This window comes from Sebastes fasciatus, chromosome 5 (genome assembly GCF_043250625.1).
Source record: "Sebastes fasciatus isolate fSebFas1 chromosome 5, fSebFas1.pri, whole genome shotgun sequence".
Classification (NCBI taxonomy): Eukaryota; Metazoa; Chordata; class Actinopteri; order Perciformes; family Sebastidae; genus Sebastes; species Sebastes fasciatus.
The window spans coordinates 25,786,908-25,811,522 of record NC_133799.1 but is presented as its reverse complement, the minus strand read 5'-3'; the positions used below and the strand labels follow the sequence as shown (position 1 = coordinate 25,811,522).

At 41.0% G+C, this 24,615-nt stretch overlaps 1 protein-coding gene across 2 annotated transcripts; it reads right to left on the bottom strand.

Moving 5' to 3' along the window:
* Nucleotides 1-547: 547 nt before the first annotated feature.
* kdr (kinase insert domain receptor (a type III receptor tyrosine kinase)) lies at nt 548-20,780 on the bottom strand. 2 transcript variants are annotated; one of them, XM_074636121.1, is made up of 31 exons: nt 20,460-20,780; nt 19,547-19,640; nt 19,263-19,465; nt 17,766-17,887; nt 15,768-15,936; nt 15,358-15,497; nt 14,312-14,495; nt 13,853-13,967; nt 13,537-13,703; nt 13,276-13,432; nt 11,621-11,741; nt 11,391-11,502; nt 11,092-11,291; nt 10,271-10,439; nt 9,790-9,936; nt 9,575-9,706; nt 7,658-7,764; nt 7,229-7,364; nt 6,247-6,351; nt 6,051-6,164; nt 5,682-5,770; nt 5,320-5,482; nt 5,124-5,215; nt 4,910-5,032; nt 3,882-3,993; nt 3,700-3,799; nt 3,515-3,620; nt 2,622-2,767; nt 2,389-2,473; nt 1,322-1,407; nt 548-1,215 (listed from the first exon to the last, which is right to left on the bottom strand). In XM_074636121.1, the coding sequence occupies exons 1-31, from the start codon at nt 20,524-20,526 to the stop codon at nt 999-1,001; spliced, it is 4,080 nt and encodes a 1,359-aa protein (XP_074492222.1). In that variant the 5' UTR covers nt 20,527-20,780; the 3' UTR covers nt 548-998. The 2 variants fall into 2 exon arrangements, with proteins under 2 accessions (XP_074492222.1, XP_074492221.1); XM_074636120.1 differs by having other exon boundaries at nt 15,768-15,933; nt 20,460-20,756.
* Nucleotides 20,781-24,615: the final 3,835 nt, after the last annotated feature.

Sequence of the window (24,615 nt, the reverse complement as noted above, 5' to 3'; positions counted from 1 at the left end):
TTTATTATTTTCTACATGCCATCTTTATTTTTTATAATCATTCACTTTTGTACATTTTCTACATTATATCTTTATTTTTTATCTAATTTATTTTTAATTAATTTTTTCTACATGCCATCTTTCCAAAGTGTCCTTGAATGACTTGAAAGGCACTTACAGTATAAATATATTATTATTATTATTATTTATCAAGTGATTACACCTCCAGAATCCTATGTGGATGATTTTCTTTTTCCTCCTCAGCTCTCAAACCTTCTTTCTGAAATGTGCCCTTTACTTTGTTTGTTGTCATAGTGGCCCACACTGGCCTTGGCAGGGCTATAATGGGCATTGTGAGCTGAACACAGCTGAGAAAATACCCAAGGTTGGAAGGACATTGTTCCTATAGGACACACACACACAATGACCAAGGCTGAGAAAGTGCTGTTTTCTTTGCGTTAGACACAGAGACAGGAAATGAGACGTTTATGGTACAAAGACAAACACTCAGATTATCATGTTTGGGACGAACAAATAGTGAGACTTTCCAATAAAAGAGCAAATTTGTCTTAATCTGTGAGTATTTTTATTTTATAAAACTAGTTACATTTATTGCAGGTTTAGTAATACACGTTCAATAAAATACTGTAAGTTATATAAACGCATAAAAGAACTGTACAAATGTGACTCTACAGAAACATTGTTCTGATTGATCTGAGAGAACTAACTCCTTTAACAGACATTTAATGTGCCAACGAGAAAAAGAAAGAAAACATTTGATGATTCAATTATCTATAAAATTCCAGATGTCATTTCCTGTAATAGAGGAAGTGGGTGGATTGCGCCTCAGGAAGTAGGCGTGTCTCGACCTTTTACTCGCTGAGTAAACATGAAAGCATTCCTCCGGCTGTCCAGCTTACAAACTTATCATACAACCTTCATTCTTTGTGTTTCGTTATTGTTCTTAAAGTGTAATACCAAACTCTGTACAGTGAAAAGACTTAAGTGGTTGTTGGGGGTCAGACGGGCGGCGTGCTGTAGCGGATCTCCACGTTGAATTTGTCCGGCGTCTTGGGCAGCGGAGGCTTCTTCAGCATGTTGTGCTTCATGATCACCTCCTCGTTAGCGTAGATCGGCGTGTCGGTGTCGTCAGAGTGGTACCCCGACTGGTATCCGCTCGTCTGATTGGACGACTCCGAGGCCAGAGACTCTTTACTCTTACAGCGCAGCAGCTGGCTGAGGAGTGAAAACAGGAAGTATATTTATGATTTGCAACTAAAAGACATCAAGAACTGTACGGTTGTGGTAATGAGTGATAGATGTGCTGATACGTAGCGCTCACCTGAAGTTGGGCGTTGTTGTTAGCTGTTGATTCAAACCCTTCACCTCGTCTGGTGAGAAGCCCATCCCGCTGTCTGTGTGACCCTCCTGTAGAAGAGGCAGTCATTTTAATGAACACTGGTCGTTGGTGCAGACAGAAAAACTTCATATTCTTTAGTTTCCCTGTTGCGATACGATACGATCTACTCTATTGTCCCCATCAGAAATGGGTGATACCAGACTTTCTTAATTCGATATAATACCCCTCTTAACCATACCGATCATTTCTTAAATTGGTATGTGTATGTATATATATTATATTCCGCTAATATTCATTTTGCATACATTTACTACGTTCATGGTTACATATCTGCATATATGTATGTACGTACACATGTATACAGTACATACATATACAATACACACACACACACACACACACACACACACACACACACATATATATATATACATATATATATATATATGGACTTGAATGTACTGCATTTATACTGTACATTCAAGAAATATTTTTATTTAATTCTTATTTATACCATTTATATTTAATACACTTAATAGATCCCACTTCTCAGTATTTTGTATTTACTTATCTGCAATGTGGTTATTTGTTATATATTGCACATTTTAATGCATTTGTACATATTTCTTATATTCTCATTTTCTTATTTTTAATTTTAGTACTTAATTATATTTCTTTAAACATTTTGTGTTTATATTGTAGCATTATGTACATTATTTACAGGTTACATACTCCTTTATTTCTTACATTTCTTTATGTTTATACAAGAGCAACTTTAACGCCTTAATTTCCCCCCCAAGGATCAATAAAGTATTTCTGATTCTCATCTGTACAATCTAGTGCCATACGGTAACAGCTATCGTATTCACTATTTTTTTATATTGTGTCAGAGAGGGATGATTTTGTGGCGGTGTTGCATTGAAAAGCATTATATTAAATGTTTTTCTAATATTTAATGTAAATGTAGAGGAACATTTCAGAACAAAGCAATCATTCTCACAGTAGTTAGTAGATCAAATCTGTGACTACATGTGTTTTGTGGGACTCACCATGACGCTGCTGCGCGCCACCGGGATGTCCTCAAACGTCTTCACGCTGAGGGGCCGACTGCACCGCTCACTCTGCTGGGACAGTCTGCAAAGAGGAGATAACGTGATTAAACAAAATTCACAGCTGAGTGTCTGAACTTTAATGCCGTTTCACACCCATTTTCGCATCGCACTGGTGAGAAACGTCTTTTAGACGTGGAGAGTGAGAGTGAAATTAATATGCTGTTGCTGACCCAAGAGACGATGGGTTGTCATAGTGGAGCTGAGCCTCCAGGATTTCCACATTTTGTGGTCTGTTGTAGGGATTCCTGGGGTCAGGGGTCACTGGAGATCCTTCTGCCTCGTTGCCTGCTGTCAGAGGGATGTAGTCCTTCCCATCCTGGAGAGACCAAGAGTACTCAAATATTAGGGCTGTCAATCGATTAAAATATTTAATCACAAATTAATCACACATTTTTTTATCTGTTAGAAATGTACCTTAAGGGAGATTTGTCAAGTATTTAATACTCTTATCAACATGGGAGTGGGCAAATATGCTGCTTTATGCAAATGTATGTATATATTTATTATTGGAAATCAATTAACAACACAAAACAATGACAAATATTGTCCAGAAACCCTCACAGGTACTGCATTTAGAATAAAACAATATGCCCAAATCATAACATGGCAAACTGCAGCCCAACAGGCAACAACAGCTGTCAGTGTGTCAGTGTGCTGACTTGACTATGACTTGCCCCAAACTGCATGTGATTGTCATAAAGTGGGCATGTCTGTAAAGGGGAGACTCGTGGGTACCCATAGAACCCATTTACATTCACATATCTGGAGGTCAGAGGTCAAGGGACCCCTTTGAAAATGGCCATGACACTTTTTCCTCGCCACAATTTAGCTTACGTTTGCAACGTTATTTAACGTCCTTCCCCACAAGCTAGTATGACATGGTACCAATGGATTCCTTAGGCTTTCTAGTTTCATATGATACCAGTATCTTCACTCTCGCTTTAAAACTGAGCCCGCTACAACCTAAATATCGCAAGTTGCGTTAATGCGTTAAAGAAATTAGTAGCTATATTTGATTAAATATTTTACTCGATTGATAGTCGTAGTTTTGACCCAAACAGACCTGTTGAGCGCTGGCCTGCAGCAGGTTGCCCAGATGTTCCACCATCTCTGCGAATGTCGGCCTGTCTGTGGGACGATCCAGCCAGCAGTCCAACATGGTCTGGTATCTATGAGCACACGTAAATTAGATGATAAGACATTGGCGCGAGTTACATTTCTGTGTGTAACTGCATCGTGTCCACTCACATCTCATTGGTGGCGTAGTCTGGAGGTCTCATCCTGGTTCCCTCTTTCAGCCTCCTGCAGAATAACTCGTCGATGCAAACACCCGGATAGGGAGACGCCCCTGTAGGAGATAAGACAGAGGTGGTATTGCAGGTGATCATTGTATGTCTACTGTTATTTGTACTGGTGATTATTAGGCTTACCCAGAGAAAAGATCTCCCAGAGGAGAACCCCAAAGGACCAAACGTCACTTTGTGTGGTGTACACCCGATCGAAGATGGTCTCAGGAGCCATCCACTTTAGAGGGAGACGAGCCTGTAACAAGAAGAAGATGTAAGTTTCATTGCCTCTCACACCGTAATTGACCCTTCGCTAAGCCCCTCCCTAGAACGGTCACTGTCCAATCCTACATTAGCAACCGTAACTAGGCGGGAGGCCTGTCAAGCTTTCAGCAGTGTGTATGAACCTGCAAGTCCGACAGCAGATATCCTCAGAGTTTAGAGGGGAGGGTCGTATTTTTTCGCCTTTCCAAAGCCAAAAACGCAAGAAGAGCGATCAATTAAACAGCGTGGGAGACCTCACTCACAGCTGAATCCATCGAAGATCAACAAAAACTCATTTGTTTGCTCAGCAAATATCATGAAATGCGAAATACTTGCCTGCGAATATAATACATCTAATGCAATCTAATCTAGGGTCTAGGTGCTAATCTAATGCAATCAAACGAACGGCAATCAAACAAACAGTCATGTACCGAGCTATGCATGAATGGAATTTGCTACTTAGACACATCGCACAAGAATTGATTGATTGATTGTCAGGAGCTTGTCTTCTCAGAGTCTGTGTTTGATTGTTGCCGTTTATTCTGTAAAATTCTGTTAGGTTATTCTGTGTTTGTGTTCAGTCTTGTGCTGTTTATTCTGTAATGTTATGTTATTTCTGTGCACTATCACATTGTAAGTGTGTTTGTGAACCCCAGGAAGACTAGCTGCTGCAATGCTGTAGCTAATGGGGATCTTAATAAACTAAGCTAAATTTTCTGTCTACTTCTCTCTGGCATTTCAGAACGATTATTCCAAAAATCTGCCATTATTTCCTTTGGTATATCTCCCACTGATATTGTTGAAAACACCATATTGACATGCCAGTTACGAAAGCTTGACCTTGACACACCTAGCAACAGTAACCAAGGGGGGAGGGGTTTAGCGAAGGTAAGTTTAGGGGGACTCACATCTCCCTTGCGGACATAGTCAGGGTCTTTGTAGACATCTCTAGCGAGGCCGAAGTCGCAGATCTTCACCACATTGTTCTCTGAAAGCAGGATGTTTCTGGCTGCCAGATCTCTGTGGATACACTGCAGAGCAAACAGAAACAAAGAGATTACTATCTCCGATTTTGGATGTTTACACGCGTACACACAGATTTCTAAATAGATGTAGTTTCACCTTGCGGGAGGCTAGAAACTCCATGCCTTTGGCCACCTGGAAGCTGTAGCTTATCAGGTCCTTCATGGTCAGATGGTCATCATCTGAGCTCTCTGTGGTCACATTTAAATCATAACTGTGAGTCCTGAACAACATAACAAGCAATGCACTGGTGCAAAAGTGGAAGCTAGTTTCATTCTGAGTTGTCTTCCCCCACCTTCCTGAGTGTCCATGTTTCTGCCTGAAACCGTGTCTCCATCTCTGTAGCAGACCGCCGTTCCGGTGCAGATGTCCAGGTGGGCGATCTCCCCCAGGCCCAGATCCCCTTCGGTCACATCCTCCTCTGCAGGCGCCCACCTCTGGCTGTCCACACGCTTCCTCTGTTGGGAAAACACAGAGAAAAGAGTTCAGAATCATACTGATATTTTATTCAGGTTGCAGGTTTTCCCATGTTAGATATAATCTGTGGATCAGTTACTGGAGTGCATTGCTGGGTAATGGTCCGTGGTCAATGCTGTGACTGCGTGCGGTGGTCTGGGCTGAGTGTAACCACATCAGAAAGAGCTACGCATCATTTACCTTGTAGGGGCTGTACTCTCCACGCTTGCTTTTCAGATAGCTGGAGAGGTTTCCATTTTTACAGTACTCCACAATCACCATCACTGGCCCTGTGGAGAGCAAAGAGGTAAAGGATCAAAGTAAGACGACCATTAACTTGACACAGAGGACATCTAGAGGCTGATTTAATGAAAAGTGTGAGGCGTATTAGAGGGAAAGAAAAATAGACACCCCAAGTAGACACAGATAACTATAATTAGGTCAGGGAACGCTTGTTAAGTTCCATCACTAGCCCTCATAAAGGAGAAAATTACCCAGGAACACTGCATGCTCAGGACACAAGTAAATAGGCCTGTCTTCATGTTACAGTACAGCTATGTGCTCACTCACCTCCAGGCTTCGTACAGGCTCCCAGCAGGTTGACCACGTTGAGATGATGTCCAATATGAATGAGAATTTTCAGCTCTGACATCAGGGCGCGGTACTCACTCGACGTGGCTCCCTCTTTAACACAGAGAGAGATGAATTTAACTGTTGGAGGTTTTCATTGTGAGTACTGTCTGTGTGCATGTGTGAAAACACTAACCTTTAAGCATCTTGACTGCGACAGTGGTGCACGTTGTGGCTTTCTCGATGCCAAAGGCGGCTGCTTCTACCACCTGACCAAACGCTCCACGTCCCAGTGGGTCACCTTTAATGCAGAACACTTGTGATGAGGACACACTTGTAAATAACACCGTCAGTGCTGATGTTGTTCTTTTGGATGTAGTAACCCCTCATCAACACCACCCGTCTTAAGAGTTTTTTTTTTTTTATTACTATTATTTAGGGCTGTCAAAGTCAACGCGATAATAACGCTTTAATGCAAATTCGTTTTAACGCCACTAATTTCTTTAACGCATTAACACAACTTGTGATTTTTTTGGTGGTAGCAGCTACGTTTTAAAGGTAGAGTGAAGATAATTGCATCATATGAAACTATAAAATCTAATGAATCCATTGGTACCAATCATGTCATACTAGCTTGTCATGAAAGAGGTTAAATAACGCTGCAAACTTGAACTAAATTTTTCCCCTTTACAGACATGCCCACTTTATGATAATCACATGCAGTTTGGGTCAACTCATAGTCAAGTCAGCACACTGACACACTGACAGCTGTTGTTGCCTGTTGGGCTGCAGTTTGCCATGTTATGATTTGAGCATATTTGTTATGCTAAATGCAGTACCTGTGAGGGCTTCTGGACAATATCTGTCATTGTTTTGTGTTGTTAATTGATTTCCAATAATAAATGTATACATACATTTGCATAAAGCAGCATATTTGCCCACTCCCATGTCGATAAGAGTATTAAATACTTGACAAATCTCCCATTGAACAGATTAAAAATGTGCGATTAAATCACGATTAACTATGGACAATCATAAGATTAATCACGATTAAATATTTTAAGCGATTGACAGCCCTAAATAAATCTTCTGATGACACTGTCTGAGCTTCAGTGATGCAGATGCTTGCTGTCTCCTTACTCACTAGTATGCTACCTTGCTGCCTACAGTATTTTCACCTAGCTTCAGCCGGTCCCGAGGGAACTCCCATTTGTTGGCGTCATACGTGAGTCTTTCACACTGCTCGTCAATGGGCATGTCCTCTGAGTCCAGGATCATGGACAGGTAGCCCGTCTTCAGCTCCCCACCACTTGGCTGAAACAGTGTGAGAGACAGAGAGAGAATATGTGTGAATTAATGAGGCCCAATCAGTGCAGCTGGTCTACGTGACTTATGGGAGCAGAGAGTGGCTCTGTTGTTCCTGGATACAAAGGAGAGCCAGACCAGTCACTTCTAATCACCACCAGAGTGTGTGTGTGCTTATGCATGTGTTTTATCTTTTTATTTTTAATCGGTATCGGCTCCCCTGTGTGTTTAACAGGAGGGAAAATCCAAGGAAGGATGTATGTGGTATGGCACAGGGAGGATGAGGATGAGGAAGTTCTTACCCTCTTTCTTCCACGGATGACAAAGACGATCAGTAACCAGAAAAACATGGCGATGACCACCGACCCGATAGGAACAATCAGTTCCACATTAGTTTTTTCTTCTGCACCTGGAATAAAACACAACAATATGAGTTCAACCTTATAATGCAACGTGTCAAAGAGCAAAGCATACAACTAATCTGATAAATTTGAGGCCCGTTCTTCAGGGAGAAACGTGGGACAGCCACGGTGGAATGTCAATTATAATATCCGTGGCGCGCCTTGGCAGCGTTTCATAAATTTCAGACAGGTTTGTCATTGTCTTTGGCATGTACACGTGTGTATGTGTGCGTCTGTGTTTGGGTTGGAGGAAGGAGACTGTTGGAATCTGGACTGTAAGCAAACTGATATTTTATCTAGTCATAACAAATGGCGAGGAGTCGGCACCGAACAACTACTGCCAAAGACAACTTGGAAAAGACCAATCAGCGCAGTAGTGTGTAACTACATGCTGTAATGAACCGTTGCTGCAATTCAGCTGTACGGAAATTATAAGGGGTAAAGAGGGGGTCAAGAAATGGGGAGGGTTCAGTATTTTTTATTTTTGCTAAAGAGAGGGAAGTGTAGTTTTTTTTATCTTTAACTTTTTCGGATCCCAGATGAATTCTTCCCTTGTGAAATTTATAGTTACGGTTCATTTTGAAGAAACATGGAATAAACATGCCCGGTCATGTGACTCATCTGGCACAATCTAATTGATTTGATGGACAGTCAGACATCTGATCTCATAAATGTCAGGCACATATAAGATTCAACCACCCTCCTCACCCCAAAAACCTTCGGAAAGTCTCTCTTTTAATTGCTCGCTCTTCTCTCTCTGTAAAACTCTCTCACATGCAGAGATTTTCATGTTAGCAGGTTCGTCCTCCCTCATTTGCAGGGCTGGCGCCTGAGCCGGGAGCTACTGTAACTGGGTCTACATTCTGCTGGCGGGGAGCAGGTCACGTAGGCCCTGGTTCCAGTTAGCGCATTTGTTTGTTTTGTTGTTTGTCGCCATGTCTCTGTGTTCAGGACAGAAAAGGGTGGACAAGAGAGCAGAGGCTGGAGCTGGGGCAGGGCTGGCCTCTCCCTTTGTCCTGCGCTCTCCTCATTGTTTTGGATTTAGAAACTCCCAGGAGGATGTGTGCTAACTGGGCCAACTTCCTGTCATGCGGAAGCAAAGTTATTCTTGTTCTACATCTTTGATATCAGAAAATGTCATATGTGTGATGTGAACTGGTGAAGCCTTGAGGTCAAATATAAATACAGTCTTTGTGAGTATTGTGTGTATTGTCAAGCGGTTAAGGCTAAATTATCTTATGTATGAACTACGAACAATTTATTCTTTACTATCAGCTACCGCACACAGGCCCAGGGGTCCCAGGGACACAAAACTACTACAAACACACCAAATTATAACAAAATTATAACTACAAAGAGACGCAAAAAGGCCACAAAAAGACAGAGACACAGGGTGACTTCAAAGACACACAAAACAACTACAAAGAGACGCAAATTGACTACAAAGAGACGCAAAAAGACACAAAGAGACGCAGGACGACTACAAAGAGACAAAAAACAACTACAAAGAGACACAACAGCACAGACACAAAAAGACTGCAAAGAGACGCAAAATGACTATAAAGAAACACAGAATGTCAACAAAGAGTTACAATAAGACCACAAAAAGACTACATTGAGACAGAACGACTTCAAAAAGACACAAGACAGCGACGACTTTCAGTCTGGGGGCCTTGCTCCTATGTAGAAGGGGTTGGGGGTCTTTGACCTGTCTGTGCCCAGGGGCCCATAGTCTCATAATCCATCTATGCTGTCAGCAAACAGGAAGTACTTCATCATCACTGTAATATTTCAGGTGTGACTCGGGGAGGGACTGACCTTCAGTAGTCAGATAGGCATGTGAGGTGTCACAGCCACGGCTGTTACATGCAGTGCAGGTGTACAGACCGCTGTCCTCCTTCTTCGCACGCTGAATCATCAGAATGTGGTTGTGCTGACTCAGAATCACGCCTGAAAACAATCCATACTGTTGTTTTTAAATAGCTTTGGAAACTCGTGAAGTGAGTCAGTGTTCATTGAAAAAGCCGTCTGACCTGAGCCCTCCACCACAGTGTGGTTGTTTTTGGTCCACACAACCGTCGGCTTCGGCGTCCCAGCAGCATCACAGAGGAGAGTGATCGTTGTACTCACGTTAGCTTTTTGATCGGTTAAATTATTAAGGATCCTCGCAGCCTCAAGACCTAAAATCAGGATCAAAGTAAATTCAACACTGAAAAACTATAAATGTCAGTTTTTGTTGATTTATGCTTGACTTTTTTTTGAAGCTATTCTCTCTTAAAACATCTGAAAGAATTAGTTAAAGTTGTGAGGCACAATGTAACTATCATGTTTCATGTTTGCCTCACTCTTGATACTAGCAGACCAATATATTCCTCATATTTTCATGGTCCTAATCTTCATATATTCTGCCTTGTCCAAGTATAGTGACAATAGATTAACTGCACTTAAAACGAGTAAAATAATCTCACTCTACAGGCATTAAGCACCACTTGAAAGCTTGGATATCTTTCTTACCTTTGAGAGAAAGACGGCGCAGCAGGCAGGTTTTCTCCTGAGTCTTGATGTTTTCCACCTGACAGGCGTACAGACCCTCATCCTGAGAGGACGCGTTGGGCAGCGACAGCTCCAGGGTCACGTTGGTGCCCTGCAGGCTGTGCAGCGCCACATGTGACGGAGGACTCCGCTGTTTGTGCAACGGTGGATGAAGTATTCAGATATTTTACTTCAGTGAAAGTACTAATAACAGCATGTACAAATACTCAAATACCTGACAAATTTGTTGCTTGTAAAATAGATTAGATCATTTTGCAGATTAATGTGGAAATATACATTTGATTTGTGTTTCTTTTTGTATTTTATTATAATTTAGTATATTAATATATTACTATTATCATGCATATACAGTAGAAGTCATTTGATTTGTTGACCAAAATGTGACAATGTTTATATAAAAATTCAATAAAATACTAATTACAAAAAAAATTACTGTTACAAGTAAAAGTCCTGCATTCAAAATCTTAATAGTAAAAGTACAAAAGTATTAGCATCAATATATGCTTAAAACACCAAAAGTAAAAGTACTCATAATGCAGAATAATATATATTATATATTCTTATTATAAATATTGGTGCATTAATGTGTTGCAGCAGGTAAAGGTGGAGCTAAGGTGGAGGATAGTTTAATCTATAATAATACACCATCATTTATTAGTTGATTATATTTTGTAGTAATAATGTGAATATACATCAGAAATGTAAGTGGTAATATTTCCCTCTGAGATGTAGTGGAGTAGAAGTATAAAGTAGTATAGAATGGAAATACTGAATTAAAGTACCTCAAAATTGTTCTTAAGTACGGTTACATTCCACCACGGGCGACACGGCTGCACCGACGCAATCTGCTCTGACTCTGATATGTTGGTCACACCGAACCAGGTCAGGTTGCCGTAGATCAGCTTGTCCGCCTTACACCGCAGAACGACGTGGTCCTCCTCTAAGGGCTCGCTGGAGGGAGACACGCTCACCCCGAGGCCACCTGCAGACGGACACGCAAGCAAGAATGATGAGTACTGAAATGTAGTCATGATTACAGACACATGAGACGAATAAAAAAAAGAAAAGGCACAGTGCTCACGTGTGACGTGGAAGAAGATGATGCGTGAATCCTCTCCTACTTTGTTGGCAGCCGTGCATCTGTAGAGGGCATGGGCCTCCGCTCTCTGAATCTTCAAAGAGCTCATGATTTTCTGGGGAAATGCATTTACTTTGTTAATAATTGCACATTAAATATAGTCAAAATGCAACATCCACAGTTTAACTGATAGATTCTCAAAGTGGTGGACAGCAGGGAGAGGAGTTATTTACCTTCTGGGCATGCTCAGCATCATTCATAATCCGTTCTACGGGATGGTGACCGGTGCTGTTTCTGATATCTCTCCAACCAGAACACTCCGCTAGCTGTGCCTCAGACTTTTCCAGCCCTGACCTGTTGGACAAAAACATAAACAAACCAGGTGACCCTCACATATCTTGGTATGATATAAAATGTTCCTGTCAACGTAGGTGCAGTGTTGCGCTTCATCAGAAGTTTCTCTTTCACTCTGATGCACCAAACACATTAATACTTACAAATGGAGAATTATTTCTGTTAGTGCTGTGTTATGCAACTTATTAAAATGGTCAATCCAGATTAAGAGGCACAACAAAACTGGGTATTTGTCGATTGTAAACTAGAGAGCTGCAGGAATGAGTCCTAAAACCCGGAAACGAGTTAGTATTTTTGCACCTTCGGTTCGAAGTTCATCTCAAAGTCAAGATTTGGGGTTTTTGTTTTATCGTTTTTGGGGGTTTTCTTGCCTTTATTAGTATAGCTGAAATTGCTGAAGATTGACAAGAAAGGGGGAGAGAGAAGGGCACGACATACAGCAAAAAGCCGTGGGTCGGATTCTAATCTGGGCCGCTGCAGTAAGGACTCAGCCTGAGTACATGGGGCGCCCGCTCTACCAGTTTTTTTTAATGGGTTTTTAGTTTGATGCCTAAAATAAGGTCTGTGGCTAACACAAGCTGAAAAAAATATTTTGTCCTACGATGTAAAATACATCAGTAAATACCCCTCTCGTGAATTTTGAGGCTTTTACATGTCTTTAAAAAGGCGGTTGCTATCAAGTGGCTAAATGACACTACTAAACATCATCACGTCGACACATCCACCTTCAGCTTAGTGGTGGTGACGTGAAGTCATAGTGTAGTTCGTTTATAGCCTAACGTTAGCTTTCTACTTCTGGTGATTGCATTCACGCTACAAAAATCTGAAAAGTGGTGTTGCTGAACAAAATCATGTAAGTATCCCACTGGCTTTTTGACGAGGGAACCAGTGCGATGCTAACTTCCTGGTTGGTCTACAAAAACACGTCATCCCTGGAGCACTCTATAGGGTACATGATAACGAAGGAAAGAAAGTATGCAAGATGAGGCCAAGCTTCAGCAGGAAGAAGCTCTTTTTTTTGACAGAGAGCACGACGGGAACAACAGGAAACATAGTGCAGGACTGAGGAAGTGCTCGGATGTGTAGGCAGGAGATAAGGGAACCTGCTGATGGTCTTCTCTGGACACTCACACACGCCTCCTCCTTTCTATCAACACTCGCCGAATCACGGCATACCTGAGGAGGCTGTCGTGTACCCTGCCGAGACCTCGGACAGAGCTGCCATCTTAAACGGCTGATCTAGATCGTACAAAATCAGTAAACACAATCTTAGTCTGAATAATTGATGTCGGACATTGTGAGGAGCATGAATCACATCCGCTGAACTGCGTCAGGTCAGAGTGCGCTCTCATTGTCTCTTCTCTTGTTTTTTGTCAACATCACGAAAGCAGCTATTCCTCTCCTGAATCAACAACCTGTTGACAATGAGTGACCGAGAAGCATGTGAACACTGTGTACATACACAAAAGGAAGTCCCCCATCTTTCTTTCTCTTTTTCTCTGCGTCTCACACATATTGAAGAAATGTGACTTACAGGAAGGCCTCTGGACAGTCCTCTTTAGACATCCACTGCCACTGGATGTGTGCAGGTGTGGGAAATCCACGGGCGGTGCACCTTAGGGTGGGGCTGCTGCCGTACGGGTACACATCAGTGTCCACCGCCACTTCTTTCTCAATGATATGAGGACGCACTGTAGAAGAAGACACCAAGAGTTATCACCGATGTCTCATGAACCAACAGTGTCAGGCAGCTCCAGAAAAAATTAAAAAAGGTAAAGAAACAGAGAAAACATGCCATTGACCAGCAGCTGGACAGAGCGTTTTGTGTCCTCTTTAGTAATGCTATTGGTCAGGACCATCGTGTAATTTCCTACGTCCATTTCTGTGACTCGGCGGATGATGAGGGCGTCAATTCTCTGTTTTATTCGGTAATCGTCCTTAAATGGGAGGCCATTCTTTAACCTGGGCAGACAGAGGAGAGTAAAAGTAGTCTGTTACATAACAAGGTCACAATAGAAATGTATCTTCAAAACAACTTTTTAACATGTTACCAAAATGTAACTGTAGTGGTATTTCTTATGCTACAACGTATTGCTCTACTGTGAACGTACCATTTAAAGTTGGGCTCTGGGTAGGCTGAGAACTTGATAGGGATAGATGTTTGATCTCCCACATTTACCTCCCAAACCTTCGACCACGGCTCTTTCATATCAATGAAAGGCTTTTCTGGAAACACAACAAAAATCACAAAATGTTAGTGACACAAATCATCAATCAAGATTCAAAACTTAAGAAGGAACAATAGAAATTTGCTTTGGTGAGCTTACATCAAACAAAAGAGATACTTCAGGACATTACATGACGCATAAAACACAGTCAAAGTGTGGATTGTTCTCTGGCTCATCAACTTCAATCATCGTGTAGTTGTTGCTAGAATACAACTATTCAATCAAGTTCACATATTGGTTAAAGTTATGTTCATCATTTAGCTGAATTAACTAAGAGAAAAAACATGATCTCTAAGCTTTCTTGACTGTCTCCAACAACATTATGTTTTCAGTATGACCTACCAAACACTTTAAGAAGTGCTGAAGCACTCTTCTCCATCTGCCCGCTGGATGCAGTGCAGGTGTAATCTCCGGTGTGATCAACGGTTACATTCTCCACTGTGAGGGTGTTGGACAGCTCCAGGGAGTTCCACAGCTTCTTCTTGTGGGGTGTCGTGTGGATCGGCCTCGAGCCATTCACCGATGTCTGACATGAGAGAGACAAAAATTATATTTAGACAATTTAGAACAATTCAGAAAATATGTGAAAATAGAGAGTGGAAGACTTTTTAGGGCTGTCAAAGTTAACGCAATAATAACACAAACCTTTTGGCGAGAAAAAACCTTGACCTCTGACCTCCAGATATGTGAATGAAAATGGGTTCTATGGGTACCCACGAGTCTCCCCTTTACAGACATGCCCACTTTATGATAGTCACATCCAGTTTGGGGCAAGTCATAGTCAAGTCAGCACACTGACACACTGACAGCTGTTGTTGCCTGTTGGGCTGCAGTTTGCCATGTTATGATTTGAGCATATTTTTTATGCTAAATGCAGTACCTGTGAGGGTTTATGGACAATATCTGTCATTGATTTGTGTTGTTAATTGATTTCCAGTAATAAATATATACATACGTTTGCATAAAGCAGCATATGGCCACATGCCGTACCTAGTCTGTTGCAGGCCACGTTTTGGGCTTTATTGTGACGTGATCGAGTAACGTTATCGACTCCTGCCCAAGCAGGAAAAGTTAACAGAGTCTGGTTTGTCTGTTCTGGGCTACTGTAGAAACATGGTAGAGCAACATGGCGGACTCCATAAAGAGGACTGGCTCTCCTAAATGTTACGCACTGGTCCTTTAAGTGTGTAGGCAGAACATTAAAGACACATCTGGTCACCTTTGCACTTTGACCTGGTGTGGAGATAAACTGAAGGATTCCTGAAAGCAGGAAGTAAGGAATATGTGCAAGGACAACAGGAAGTGAGATACAGTTATTCTGTCTGTCCTCAGCAGTGTGTAAAACAGGCTGGTCACATGTAAAGTATACAAGGGCATTGGGCACTCACCAGGGCCTGACCGGAGTGCGTCCAGTTGAACTCGATGCCCACGTTGAGCTCGGTTTTGGCGGTGCAGCTGAGCACCAGCCGCTCCCCCACAGACAGCCTCTGTTGCGCGGGGGTCAGGGTGAGTTCATAGATCTTGTATCCTGAGGAAAAGGGAGGGAAGACACGGCAGTCAGTCGACGGCCTATTGTTCTCCTGAGACTACAGACTACTACTCCGCCTCGCTCAGTAGGCCACCTAGTCTTTCACTTACATGCTATCAGTCCATCTCGCTCACACGCATGCAAAAACCTGCATTTAGACAGTCTTTCCACAAAGTTTTAGTATTCATTCAGTCCAATAAAACAAACACCTAGACATTACTTCTACATTTTTTACTTCTATTTTTCTGTGTAAATCTTTCTCCATCTTACCGACAACAGCGACAATGTAGAGAGGGGACCTATACGTCTCATTTCCAATATGGGTCTGGCAGGACACGACGCCGGCGTAGCTGATCAGATGACTGGGAACAGTGAAACCCGTCTTGGCGTCCCACAGAGAGTCCTTCCCATCGGGATGAAGCTCCTTATTTGGATACTTCTGACAGACACAGAAATTTACTGATTTCGAACACAGAATTAAAAAAAAATAAATAAATACAACACCAGCACATTTTACACAAGCACCCTTATCTTGCTGTGCAAACAAGATAACATTACTTTAAAAAACGTAGAACATTAGGTTAAAAAAAGCTCTGTAAATTGATATGAAATAATCAGCATCAGGAGTTGTTGATAATAGAGGAAGTGATATCACTCCTGAGAATGTATCTATCAAGCAAGTTAGCATGAAACCACGATAAATTGAAAGGCATTTTGTCTCAGTTCTACTGGTTTAGAGGGACACTACACTGGTTTTACACATAGGTTATTTTAATTGTCACGAGGAGTACAACTCAGGCTTGAAAACACTTCTATATGTATAACGTCTGTATAATCTGTGACTCCAGAGGAGCTTCCTAAAGTCTGGATAACAACCCAGATTATGTTATCATTGTTTTGACTTGGGCTTGGAAATAAAAATAGAAAGAAAGCCTGTGTTACAAACTGGGGCACGGAGATGGAAAAACATGGGCATTAACCGGGTATCAAGGGTCAGATGTCAATGATGCTATTGGTTGCTTTTTAGGAAATGTAAGATCCCATGTTTTTGGAGCTTGACCCATACTAGGGACAAAAAGAAAATATCATAATATCTCTGCCTGTTTTGCTTTGATTTTGACCTCTGTTTTTTTTTAATCTGTCTCTTGTGAGTCCCCAAACTTCGTGGAAAAGCAATTCTAAATTACAACCCTTTAAAGGGCGGGTCCATTTGCGTTCTCTTCCGGGGTTTTCAAATGGGAACTCCCACTCAGCCGTTAGCAAAAAGTAGTGATGTAGGTTGCCAAAGTAAGCTAATCAATAAGGTTATTATGAGTTCGGAAATAACTGAAAGGGTTAGTTGGGATTTTTTGGGCTGGGTTTGTATGCATACTTCTGTGTTATGCGAGGTAAAGTTACTGCTTTTAGCAATGTAGTCTGGTGGCTTTGAATAGAGCAATATAACAGCTTCCCCGTCGCAAAGGGCTGTCTGATGGCAAGGTAAAGCGGCTGTGAACGAGAGAAGAAGAAAAACTTATTTTAGCCAGAATTCGAATATTTTCACCACTTTACCTCGCCATCAGACAGCCCTTTCTGACGGGAGCAGAAGCAGTTATATCGCCGTGTTCAAAGCCACCAGACTCCATAAACTAAAAAAGTAATTTTACCTCTCAGAACACAGGAGTTGCTGGTCTACCGCTGCATCGATCGGTTAGTTAGTTTGTGTTAATGTTTGAGTTTTTGGATCCAAACTAATTTGGCGTCCACAGCAGTACATCGCTTAGCTTCCTGCCGGCACTCCTGTCTGCTTCTCCAAACTGGGAGCATGCCGACAACCATGTAAGTTACTGTATGTAACGTTAATACACTGATTATAAGGATGCATATATATATACTGTATTACGTAGCAGCAGCATCAAGCAGAAACCTATGTCATGTCACGTGGGAAAAGTTTTTAGAGGAGTTTGGGAAAATAGCCTTAATTAGACCAAAATTTGAATACCAAAGGAAAACCACTGGGAAGCTACACAATCATATAAAAACCTCAACAAATAATGGACTCGCCTTTTAAAATGAGATGCAGTATTAAATGTCAATGTGCCCGAAAATTGTGGTAAATGAAATATCACTTATAACTTATTTCCTGCTTCTTATAAAACAATGAAACTTTTCTAAATCCACATCCTGACATTATGCCTTTCATCCTACAGAAGTAGCTCCAGCTTGTGCAACACTTTAGATTTCCCTAAAAGAAAGAACATGAAGAGAACAGAAACAACTCTTCCTCACAGTGTGGAGCGTAACGTTGAGATCCTCCACCGTGCCTCGGCACGGTATCACCACCCGCTCGCCCTCACGGATGAACACCACCGGGTATTCTTTCTCAGACGGCACGAATGGCACCTTGTAATCTAAAATCAATTGTGCAAACATCAGATTAATGTGTCCTCTGTAAGTTAAGAAGAATGTTAGAGTGAAATCAACACAACACTGAGCAAGGATGACTGGATGTTTGAATAAACGCATTGCATTAAATGTATAACTGTATCAGTAGTGTATCCTTTGTGAGACTGTAACAGTAGGAGTCCTGTAATGGCTCCAGTTATACTTTCACTATAATTCACTTTGAATGAACACACGCGTACTGTAGCTTTTACACTATTTACAGTGTAAATGTTTTTACAGTATTTTGGGGTTTAAATGTTGACAGTGATACTATTTGCAGTAATATTACTCATAGTAATCCATCCTTTAAAGGGATAGTTCGGGTATTTTGAAGTGGGGTTGTATGAGGAACTTAGAGTAGATGGCGGTCTGCACGCCCCCAGTTTGGAGAAACAGACAGGAGTATTTTGCTGTGGACGGGGGCAGCAGCAACACGGATTTTAGAGACCTAAAAAGTGAATTATCTGTTTAAGTGTACGCTATATTTAGAATATTTTTACTTTACCTTGCTGTCCGACAGCCCTTTCTGTCAGAGAACTGAAGTTGTTATCAATGCTTTCTTCAAAACTACCAGATTCCACCTCGCAGAATACGGGAGTTGCCGGTCTACCGCCACCAGAAACGAGTTTGTTTGTGTTTTAGTGTGACTTTGGTGAATCCAAACTAACCCTTTGAAACACCAAACTCACACAATAACACAAACAAACTGATCGAGGCAGCGATAGACCAGCAACTCCTGTGTTCTGTGAGGTAAAATTACAGGTAAAAAATAAAAGTAGAGTTGGGTTTGTTTTTTTTATACCTGTAGTGGCTTTGGCGAGAGCATATATAACAGTTTCAGTTCCCAGTCGGAAACATAGACTGTATATCTGTCTCACGTCAAGATAAACTGGCGAAAACATTCTAAATATAGCGTACATTTAAACTGATTTTTAGGTGTCTAAAATACATTTAGCTGCTGCCCCCCTCCACAGCAGTACATTGCTTTGTTCCCGTGCTGGTACTCCTGTCTGTTTCTACTAACTCCATCTACTGTAGTAACACACTGACTATGGAGAAGTACCTCTTACAACCACACTGAGAAACATCCGAACTATCCCTTTAACATGATTTGACCGATTATGGCATAACATCAGTGAGCGTCTCTGACGTGACAGTGGGTTTGTAAACCACAGTGTTACATAAAATTTTTTTTTTTTACTGTATAGCCTAGATTAATACATTTTCTTCACTGTCCAGTGTCTATTTGCCATAAAGTTCTTCTGTATAACAAAACAAACCACAGTACCATCATGCCATCACTCCAGCTACACTCTAAAATAAGGTTAAAATGGGTTATACCGTGGACAAACACATAAGTTGCTGCTGAAGTCTTGCCATCTTCCACTTTCAGGTCTCTGTAGGAGCACTGGTACTGTCCCGTCTCATTGACAGTCGCGTTGGAGATCCGCAGTGTTGTGCAGAAGAGTCCCGATCCACTGCAGTCACTGGTGGAGAAGCGAATGCTCGTAGGAGGGGTCGTCCACCTCAGGTACTGCCGACCTCTGTGAGTCAAGAGATGGAGAGAGAGTTCTGTCTGTATGTATGGGTCAATGGATGGATTGAACTCAGTGAGGTATATTTACCTGCATGTTAGCTCCAGGTTGTCAGATCTGTTCATCCTATGAACGCCATAGATGTTCAGCGTTGGCGGGTCAGGCATAAACCGCAGTTCAATGGCTGGAGGAATCAACAATTCATGAAGTGATGACATCAGTTTGTACAACCCTAAACAATAGCTACATAGAGGGGTCAGAGGTCACTATTGTTTCCACGCACAGTACAGTCCTTAAAATTGTTTTAATGGAAATTAAATCAGGTCAAAAGCACAAGGTAGGAACTTAACGTACAATACAGAAAAAAAGTGTTTTGAACTGTTTTGTAACTGGCTCTCTACTCAGGGCCATTTTTCCACTGCTGCAGCAAATGGCGGAGCTGTGTCAAAACAGGAAGTGGCCACAGTGTGGCCTAGGTGGGGTTCCTGTTTCTGAGGATACAGGCTGCCCACCACCTCCCAGTGAGGCCCTAAAGCACATATTGTATTGTATGGAAAAAACACGTTATAGGCTGACCATGTAGGCATGATAAACGACTTAATGACCTCTAAATTAACATGCTAATCCTTTTTCTTTAGCAAAGATAAACTGAGATTATGACTGGTTGAAATGAATTCTTCTTTGTCAAATAAACTCAGATTTCCCTTCTTTTCTCATCATATCTCAGAAATGGCACACAATACTTTTTCTTCACATTTCAAATTTATTAGACGCATGCAACTGTTCATAAACCACAAAAGTACTCAGATAGCCCATGTATGTCTGTCCTCATAGTCACAACTGAGGCCTACATTAAATTATCAGCGATATAAAAATAATCTGGTAGAATGTTATTGCCTCTATTACAAAACTCCTCTTTCAGTTTGTTATTTAACTGAAGTCAATAATTAAGATTTGAAGATTGAAGATGAAGATTTGATGAGTATTTTATGTTTTCTCTTACCAGCAACACAACTGATTTTCAGAATAATGCCAAACAGTAGAATGACGGAGACTGCCTGAGCCATCATCCGACAGAAGACATGGACAGAGAGTCCTCATGAACATCCAATAAAAAAAAAAGATTCACTGCAGTATTGTTAATCCTACACGCTCAGTGCTAATCCATCAACTTCTGATGTTTTATATTCCACTCCAGAGAAAGTTTGCGCCTCCACAAAGTCATGAAAACAGCAGCAGCAGCAGAGCGACAGTGGGTAAAGTGCGCCTGTGTTTTCCCCATGGAGTGAAGCTGCTGCTGAGGATGGAGAGACGCGCTTCAGCCAAGTCCTGAGCCAGCCTCCAGGGGAGGAGCATCTCTCTCTCTTTCAGTTGCATAACTTTGTAGTGAAACATGAGAGAGACTTGTGGACCTGTTGCTGGTTGTTTAAAGGACAAACACTGAGATTAGACCAGTGTCTCTCAAACTGTGGGGCCAGAGGCATGACAGGTGGGGCACATGTGACTGGGGGAAATCCTGGGGAAAATGTGATACGCAATTAATGTTTTGATGTATATATAGTATACGTAATACATAAAGTATAGGTAATATATTATTTTTTTATTTTTTTATATTTTTATGAGAGCTACAAGTTCTTTTAATATGGTCATGAGCATATACTCTATACTGTATATTTGTATTCTGGGGGTATCATTCCTATGCAGAGGGTAGTTTAGTTTATTTATTGACTACACTGAGGGCGTTTTATGTTTTAATAATTTATTTATTTATTGTGTTGAGTTGAATGTGCTACTTATTTTGTACTGTAATTACCTTGTGCCTTTTCTACTTTTTCTTTTTCTTAAAGCTGACGGTGTAAACTGCTCAGAATTCCAATGTACTTCGGTGCAAATGGCAAATAAAACTCTTGAATGGCTTGAATGTTGGAATCTTTTTCATGGCGGAACAGTAAACAAATCGGCTCTTTATACATCAATGATAGCAATGGCGTTCATTCAGACAGGTAGTCTGTAAGTTTAAAGAATGGACTATATTTTACAGGGACAAAAAGAAAAACAAGACTAAAAATGTAAGTTCTGACCGTCTGGTCATAAACGCAATAGGCCCTTTTCACAGCAGACATGTCATTGCAGGGTAAACACAGGTGTAATTAATATCATTAATCATGGCAAGGCTCTGGTATTGTGCATACTGGCTCACTGGAATGGCTATTACACTAAATATAACGTAATCATAATTCATTTTATCAGTTACACTTGTGTTTACCCTGTAATTACATGTCAAAATAGCTGCTGTCGGAGTATGCGGGGGAGACTGTAGCTTTGGTCTCCAGGGCCGGAGTCTCTGCTCCTCTGTTCCTCTGCCTGCTTGCCTTCACTCAGCTTGCTCCACCTCACGTTCATGCGCGCACACTCCACACTGCAGAAGAGTTAATTTAGCTCTGAGAATATCTAGTGAATGTACATCAGACGTTTGTGCAGAAATAACTGCTGCAGCTCCTCCAGACCAACAGAGGTTTTCCGTGTCTTGTGAAGTGACGAGGCTTCGCAGAGAGAAACGTTATCGTCTCCAACCGGGTGCCGGTGTCTCCCTGCTCCTTCCGGCTGCGGTCGGGAGGCTGAAGCAGGAAAAACCAACACTAGGATCAGCAGTGATTCATGGAGAGACCTCCGTCTGGTCAGCTAACATTACTGCCAAGCAGGTGAAATATAGAGTGATATTGTGGTTTTAGCTGACGTGTGTCGCCTCACTGTTTTGAGAGATGCTCGTTCATGTCTATTTAGAGCGAGCAAGTGCGAACCCGATGCTGACTTTCGTTGACTTAACGGCCACAGGTGTCGCTGTTAACAAGCAATTCTGATTCTTACAAATAGTCCCTTTAAGAGAAGACAGATACCTGCTGAAAGTGTTGTTGGCGGCCTGTGGGAAGGCCATTACGAAGAGATGAATGGCTGAAAATTGTGAATGAAATATATGATATGGAACTGTTAACCCATAGGATAAGAACACAAGAGGAGCAATGTCAAGAGAAGTGGGAGAAATGGACGATGAAAATATGAAAGAAAACATAAGCATATTTTAATACAAACTAGCTACATTTGTTTGGTTATACTCACAAATTTCTCTTTTTCATCGTCTCGATATCAAAAGTATGAAAGAACGTGGCGGCTGTCCGGTTACTAACGTTACCGGCCCAAATGCCCGGATGTTTAAAGTATCACTCTGAAGTGAGACTGTATATCAAACTGTACATCTTTATATAGATCGTGTCTAGAAGGGAACCCGCAAATTGCGAAATCTGATCCGAGATCTCGAAAGACTTTCGCGAGACTCGATGCCCGACGATATATCCTAACCTTAACAATCTCGCGAGAGTTTCCTCAGTTTGCTGGCTCCCTTCTAGACACTACCCTTTATATACAGTCTATGGTGATGACTGCTGCAGCTAACTCTGTTCTCACTAGAAATTTTATTTACATAAAAGTACATAAAGTATATGAAAGTGAAACCTCGGTTGAGTGTATTTAATGAGTTTCTTTCTTATTTGAAAGCCCTTAATGTAATGAAAAATAAGAATGCCATGGAACTTTTTAGCATAATAGAAGAATATAATTTAAATATATTAATGTTTCTGTCTGTTTATTTATCTGTTATTATTTTTCTGTAATTTTTGTGTGCATCTGATCCTATTTGTCTAATGTAAAGATCTTTATGCCATGTTGTTTTTACATGAAACATTGTTAGTAATAAAAAAAAAACTCAGTTCTCACTATTACAGAGTCATTATTATACCAGAACCTCAACAATCATATATAAACTGGCCTAATTAACACAAGGTTTTGGACACAGCCAAACAGCCTCAAATGTTGACTCTAGTGGATGAAATGTTTGGAGTAGATTAGACTAGATTAATATAGGAATTACTATGAGTCTATCCAAATTATAAACAATAAGAAATGTATTTATATACTGAATTTTCGACAGGATTTTTTGGGGGTTTGCCAGATTATGTGCAGTGTATAAGAAACAAAGGGGGAAGAGTAGTGAACAGTCTCTCTGTCTGTGTGGTATTTTTCTCTGACTTTGTCTGAATCTGTACAAAGTGATTTGAATGTTCTGCAACACAAATCTTATTTCATGGAGCACCAGCTCTCTAACTGCACTCTTTTGGGGGCCTAAAGGGGGTCCCGACGCTCTTGGCACAGTAAAAAGGAAAGAGGACACTGAGGACAGAGAGAAGGGAGGGAAGCAGGAAACAGTCCACACACTTCCTCAGACAGGATACGGTGATCCTCTAAGAGGCATCCTGGAATCTAACGCCTCAAAGGCTTTAGTCCAAGTCTTTCACACAAACACAACTCTTTTCCTCTGACACATTACTGCCTTGTGGAGAGGAGGAACTCACAGAGAGGGAACTGTGAGAGGAAAGCTCAGCAAAAACCGAGCATGAGTGAAGTACCAAGGCCAGGAGGTTGGTCAACATCAACACTGTGATGAAGATCAAAGTATGATGAACTGATGAAGATTTTGAATCCAGGGAATTGCTTTGAGCAATAACTTGCACATAAAACATAAGTGCACCTTCCTTTCTACTTCTACTCCGCTACATCTCAGAGGGAAATATTGTTCTTTTTACGCCACATTTATCGATATGCTACATTTATCAGTTGTTAACAAGATACATCACAGATATATAAAGGCTTTACATACAAAACATGATGAACTTATAAGGTACAATTCCTTGCTTTAGATTTAACAACCCAACAACATATAAAGTAGTTAAAATCCCCCCAATTACGCCATTAAAATGCAGCTTTCGTGTTAATTCATCAGTAATTATATTTTTATATATTATAATCTTTTTTATTGTATTTGCACACACAAGACCTCATAAAATCCAAATAATGAAAAAAATTGAAATATCAGGAGAAGTCAAGAAACCACAGTCTTATACAACCTCAACAGAAGGAAAAAAAAAAACAATAACAAAAAAGGAAAAATGAAACAGAAAACTAACTAACATAATTTAGAAAGAATTTATTGAACAATTGACAAAAAAAAAGCACACAAAATAAGCAGAAAAAAACTAATCATTCAGTAGACAAAATATTATTTAATTTTTCTGTTCAAGTCATTTATTAAGCTTATTCCTGCTTCT

Excerpts from the sequence above, each read along its gene's own strand:
- kdr (XM_074636121.1), bottom strand. The coding sequence starts at position 20,526 with ATGATGGCTCAGGCAGTCTCCGTCATTCTACTGTTTGGCATTATTCTG. Across the intron at positions 19,641-20,459 it reads GAAAATCAGTTGTGTTGCTG|CCATTGAACTGCGGTTTATG; the intron begins GTAAGAGAAAAC and ends TGATTCCTCCAG. Across the intron at positions 1,408-2,388 it reads TGGCGCGCAGCAGCGTCATG|GAGGGTCACACAGACAGCGG; the intron begins GTGAGTCCCACA and ends CCTCTTCTACAG.